The sequence below is a fragment of the Aulonocara stuartgranti genome (genome assembly GCF_965226115.1).
Source record: "Aulonocara stuartgranti genome assembly, chromosome: 6".
Classification (NCBI taxonomy): Eukaryota; Metazoa; Chordata; class Actinopteri; order Cichliformes; family Cichlidae; genus Aulonocara; species Aulonocara stuartgranti.
The window spans coordinates 6357986-6364019 of NC_138944.1; the positions used below are offsets into that span (position 1 = coordinate 6357986).

Below are 6034 nucleotides of genomic sequence, written 5' to 3' on the forward strand. Positions count from 1 at the left end.
AAAAGGCTAAGGTATACCAAATTACACAAGAATTGGACTCAAAATCAATGGCAACAGCTCTTATGGAGTCATAAATCTAAATTAGAATTTTTTGGCTCAAATCATTATCAGGAGGTCACGAGACACATACAACAGTGAGAGTCTACAGCTACCTGTAAAACATGGCAGTGCCTCTGTCGTATTTTAGCGCTGCATTTCAGCCAATGGTATTGGGGACTTTGTCAAAACTGATGGAATTAAGACTACATATTTCTCCTGTATACCTCCTCAGAGCCTGAACCTCAACATTAATGAAGCAATGTTGGATCATCTTGACAGAGAATGGAAGAAAAGGCAGCCAACATCAGAAGAAGAGGGTTGAATGTCCTTCAAGAAGCTTGGAGCACTATTACTGAAAACTACTTAGAAAAATTTAAATAAAGCTTACCTAAGAAAGTTCAGGCTACACTCTAATAAATAAAACATTGGTTCAAATAAAAAAAACATGTTAACGTTTTCCACTAGAATTTTTGAGTTAAGCCAACTTCTGGCAGAATAGCATTAATTCAAAGCAATATTTTTGAGTATGGTGAAGTAGCTTTTTTGGCCACAATTAAAAACATTCTTAAGTAAAATTAACTTAATAATTTTCGACTAGAACACAAAAATTTAAGTTGATCCAACGTGAATTTTACGTATAGTGAAGTTACTTTTTGGCCACAAAAAAAACCCACATTCTGAGTAACATGAACTTAATAATTGTCAACAAATACACAGGAATTTAAGTTGATCCAAGATTATATTTATGTATGGTGAAGTAGCTTTTTGATCAAAATAAAACACATTTATAATTAAAATGAACTTAACTGTCGGCATAAATAGTATTTATGTTGGTCAAATATGATATTTTGGTTACAGTGTAGTAATTTTTTGGTCCTACAGGAGATTCTATAAGGGCATTTACCTGTTTCCCAGCAGGCTAAGTCGCTCCAAAATACAACCTTGATCATTTGGCTGTGTCTTATAACCATGACTACCGCGTGGGCAGGCTCATGCATGGTGGTGCCTGCCCACAAAGAAGTCAAGGTTCTAAGACCTTAGAAACTTGTCGATCACTTTTTTCCCCAAACGAAGGTCAGCCTTAACATGCGCTGTGTGTGCTCTTGTGTCATGACCTTCAGAAAAAGAAATGGATGTTGTGTGTATTTGTTTGAATGCGGCAGATGTGATGCCAAATACCTGGACATCAGCTAAGGGACTCGTACCTGGTGCTCAGAAAGAATAGAAATTCAGAAAGATGTATTCAAATGAGTTAGACCCATTTAATTACAATAACAAACATCACAATTCTTTAACGTGCGTGTGAAGTGCAAGATTTGTGGGCTTCAGTTTCCTAGAACACAAGTTGCCTGCTGAAACTTAATGAGCTGTGTATTAAAATTGTAATACAACCTACTACTTGAATCCTCTTTTTTTTAACTTTAACATGTGACAGTGAATCAAAACAATAGATGACAGGCTGCTATACATTAAATGCACTAATTTAAACATAAAATGAGCAAAGCTTCTTTCATTCAACTTTGTCAGCACTCTTACAAAGTATTCTTGATTCTCTTCTATATTTGACTTTTCACCCTCAAGATTAAGGCCAGCTAAAGAGGGCATTACACAAACTTTAAAACACACCAATACCCTCAGAACACAGGTCATGGGAGAAATTAAACGCATTCCTTAAAAATGTGCAAATAACAGCATTTAAGGCACGGCAAAACATTAACTCAGAAGACTTAAGAACAGCGCTTTAAAATTTAGTAAAACACATTGAAGTAGTGCCAGAAATGCAGGAATAAGGTTTTTGTGAAACTCACTCACGAATGGTCTATCAAGTCTGCTCTAGAAAATACCAAACTTAAGATTCATTACTTTAGAGCTGGCTTTTTGTCCATCAAGCTCAAGGCATAGCTTTTGAAATACCTCAAAGGTAAATTTCAGCTGCTTGGGATAGGTAAGGTTCAGAGCGTAGATTACTCCCATCATCAAAGCACAGGATCTGGCAACATCAATCCTCTCCAGGATCTTGGATCCCTCAACGATGATGGTTGCAGGCCCATCACCAATGATAGCAATCTTCATGATTTGCATTGCAAGGTCTGCGTTGAGCTCCTCCTCATCCCTGTAGGAGAAATTAAATGTTAGGATGTATAAAATACATAGCTCAAGCACTTCAGGATGACGTGCATAAGGGAATGAACTACTACAGGTAGGAAAATAAGCTAAAACAGGTTGTCTTTTGTGTTTTTCAGTGATTTTACTTTGTCATTCTGTAATTTTTAAAAGCTAAATTAAACCATAATCCAACGTTTAAAATAAAAAATGTCTTGTTTTTCACAGTTTTGTTTTTCCACTTTGAAAAGAAAATCTAATAAATCATTTTTAAGGGTTATTCCACTTCTAAGTGAAATTTTATCTATTGCCATATTGTCACAGTTAGAAAGTGAGAAACAAGCCTTTTGTAAACAGCACACTAATTCTCCGGAAGCAATCCATTTGCTTTAGCAGAGCATAAACAATGTAAGTGAATAGCAGGTGCTAGCATGTTGTGTGCAAAAGTGATTAAAATGACTCAGTAATGAAAACAAATATTTCTTGGGAGCTTAGTAATCATGTTCACGGCAAATGAAAAGTGCAAAAGTAACACGGAAGATTTGCAGAAGCTGATTTAGACTTGAGACTACATTGCAGTTACGACAAACACCGCTGTAAACATCCACTGTATGGTGCATGGATATAACGCAACAGTTGAAAAAGCCTCCAGCTTCCATAAACAAACACACACAGCCACTACTATACAAGCATAGTAAGCTGCAGTAACAATGGATGGATCTTTGATTTGTTGAAGAAATATTGCACAAATAGCATGTTGGTTTATAGACACTGGTCGGCAGTGGCTTCAACTGCTGTGTTATAACCATGTGGAGGCTTACAGCAGTGCTTTGTCGTAATGTAGTCCCAAGTCCAAATCGGCTTCTGAAAATCCTTCATGTCAATTCATACTTTTCATTTGCAGTCAGCATGATTCATGATTCTGAATTACTCAATTCAAGCTTACTTGTTAAGAAGGTCCCTTGGTACCAGGAGAAGATGATGGTTTGAGCCTTTGTCCTGGCAAGAAACACAGCAAAGTAACTGAATATTTCGGTGAGATTCCCACTTTCTTTAGAAGGCTGACCACGTCTTAACTGGAACCCCTAGATCTGCAACGCCAGGACAGTGTATAACACCAGAAAGTTGTGCCTGCACAAAAATACAAAAGATGGTATTTTCAACTTCACCTGTGAGTCTTCAATACAGTGAATAAGTTTCACCTGTCAAAGCTGTGTGAGCTAGAACCAAACATTCAAAACTACATAGACCTGAATACACTGGGTGCTGGAAAGCCTAACGTGGCTTTCCATAGATCAAATATACATAGAGGTGACATGGACTGGGCCAGTCTGTTGGAGCGTGTATCCCCACCGATCGCGATCTTGGAGGGGTCTCCACTCGCCCCCAGTGCATGTATTTCTACTGAGGAATGTGTTAACTCAAAAAACAAACAAACAAAAAAAAAAAACTAATATATATATATATATATATATATATATATATATATATATATATATATATATATATATATATATATATATATATTAGTTGTTTTTTATCAACAAAAGCAAACATAAGGTGTGGCATGACAGGACAGAATCATTTCTGACAGTAAATACAAAAAAAACCCCAAACTTTTTATACACAAGCTACAATGTCAATAATCCCACTTGATCTGTTTTCATTTCATTCTCCAAAACCAAATTGGAATCAATGCTGAGTCAGCAGCTATGGTCATTTTTGTGCACCCTAGTGTTGCAAAAACTGGCATACTACTGAAACCATATGTGGGATTATTGACCTTTCTTGCCTTATCTGTTTGGAAAAATATTTAAACATTTTCCTTATTTACCATGGGTGAATACATTCCTCAGTAGACTGCAAATATGTGTAATTTCGCATAAAATTACTCACCGTTCGCGACGAACACAGCTAAAGACAGCTATGATAAACCTTGAACACGTGCTGTTGAATATGTCCGCTTGAGTAGAAGAAGGGAACTGTGAGCTGTTTACACATCATCAAGTTGTATTTTACATCGACAGAACTTAAAATTATATTGTTTTTTGATTAATAGAAGATTTTAAATTCAGACAAATCACGATTATATATTGAGTAAAGAGGCATAATTTCTGTGTCACCCGAACTCAATAAAATAAAATTTTTAATTAGGAAGTCTAACAGTATTTATGAACTTGATTTTTCATTTCACAACAACATATATATGTAAGTAATGACTAAAGGTCACATTAATTACTTTTTAGAGTGTATGCTTAAGAATAAAGATATCATATCAAATGCAAACTCATGAAATGTCGATTTTTACCTTATATATTGTATTCACATATATTTGTACCTGTTTCAGTGAATCACTGTATCTATTTCCCATTTGTAAAATATAAAGAAATGAGGGGTAGCTCAAGAATTTTGCACAGTATTATATTCTTCTTTCACTTCAGTAATTGGGAATGAAAAGATGGAGTTGTCCAAAGCTGCTGACCACTACTGACACTGTGATGTGGTTACAGCATTCCACTAGAGCAGTGCTTCCCAAACTTTTTCCAGCCACGTACCCCTTGAGACATGTCACCCTCAGCCGCATACCCCCTGCTACGAACGACTCTTAATTAGTGTCTATAAATACATTGCAATATCGCATGCATAAAAATAAATACTGCACAGTCGATTATTTCTCACCACCAAATGAATTTATTAATATATTTTAGTAATGACAGAATTTTAATAACGAACTTTACTACTTAATACTAGCAGTGTATCGAAAGATTTATTAGAATTCACCGTTTTGTCGAGAGCATAAAGGCCATATATGAACTTTCATTAAACAGAACTTTATTTAATGTGATGGATGTGCTTGATCAGAGGCACACAGCTCTTCAATGTTTGGCTCAATTTGGGAAAGGCTGAGTCTTAAATCGTTTTCCACACAAAGTCTTGCTCTGTATTTTGTTTTCATGTTTGTTAAAGCAGAAAATCCCCTTTCGCATAAGTATGTGGTGGCGAAAGGCATCAGAGTCTTGACAGCGCGCTTAGCCAGAGCGGGCTGTTCAGTGCGCAGTCCTATCCAGAAATCCGCCAGGGTCTTTTGAGCGTGTTCAACTTTTAGAGATCCATCTGTGGCGATCTCAATTAGGCTCTCGTGGTCAGACGGTGACAACGAAGTAGGCACGGTGGTGAACGGGTGACCTATCCAATCATTTGAGCCGTCTGTCTCTGGGAAGTATCGGCGTAACTGCACCGCCAGCTCCTCAAGGTGCACATTACATTTGCGCTTTACACTTTTTGATAGTGTGAGATCATTAGAGCACAGAAAATCATGCAGCACGGGAAAGACTTGTGTTGTTTGTATCCATGCAGTTCTTCCGAAGGTTTAACTTCTTTATCATGGCCTCAACTTTATCTTGAACATTGAATATAGTTGCAGAAACGCCTTGTAATCTGAGATTGAGCTCGTTCAGACGAGAAAATATACCACACAGATAAGCCAGGCACGTAAGGTACTCTTCATCATGCAAATGTTCAAACAGCTCAAAGGGATGGTTACTGAAGAAAACTTTAAGTTCATCCCTCAGCTCAAAGAAACGTGTCAGCACTTTCCCTCTAGATAGCCAGCAAACCTCTGGGTGGAGTAATAATGTCTCATGCTCGCTGCCCATCTCATTGCACAACGCAGCAAATAAGTGGGAGTTCAGCGGCCTGGACTGTATCGTCTTTTTCTTTCCTTTTCCCTCAACATTGTCCCTACCATATCTAAAGCAGCAGGGATACTGAGGTCCTCCACAATAGTGTGGGGTTTGTTGTTTTTACCCACTCTGTAACTGACCATGTAAGATGCTTGTAGTCTGTTTTTATTGATAAGATCTGGCACCTGAATGCAGGTTTTACTTGTTGA

At 37.2% G+C, this 6034-nt stretch overlaps 1 protein-coding gene across 2 annotated transcripts; it reads right to left on the reverse strand.

Annotated features, from left to right (window-relative positions):
• Window positions 1-695: 695 nt before the first annotated feature.
• On the reverse strand, window positions 696-4388 carry LOC309709327 (uncharacterized protein). 2 transcript variants are annotated; one of them, XR_014277473.1, is made up of 3 exons: window positions 4039-4388; window positions 3089-3273; window positions 696-2152 (listed from the first exon to the last, which is right to left on the reverse strand). XR_014277473.1 is itself a non-coding variant. In XM_082537891.1 (3 exons), exons 1-3 carry the CDS (start codon window positions 3989-3991, stop codon window positions 1873-1875), a joined length of 348 nt encoding a protein of 115 aa, XP_082394017.1. In that variant the 5' UTR covers window positions 3992-4001; the 3' UTR covers window positions 696-1872. The 2 variants fall into 2 exon arrangements, 1 of the variants encoding a protein (XP_082394017.1); XM_082537891.1 differs by lacking the exon at window positions 4039-4388 and adding an exon at window positions 3977-4001 and having other exon boundaries at window positions 3089-3141.
• Window positions 4389-6034: the final 1646 nt, after the last annotated feature.

What these genes read in the sequence shown, in the direction of transcription:
- LOC309709327 (XM_082537891.1), bottom strand. An exon ending in CCAAGGGACCTTCTTAACAA is followed by an intron (nt 2,153 to 3,088) that starts GTAAGCTTGAAT and finishes TTTCTCCTACAG; the next exon opens with GGATGAGGAGGAGCTCAACG.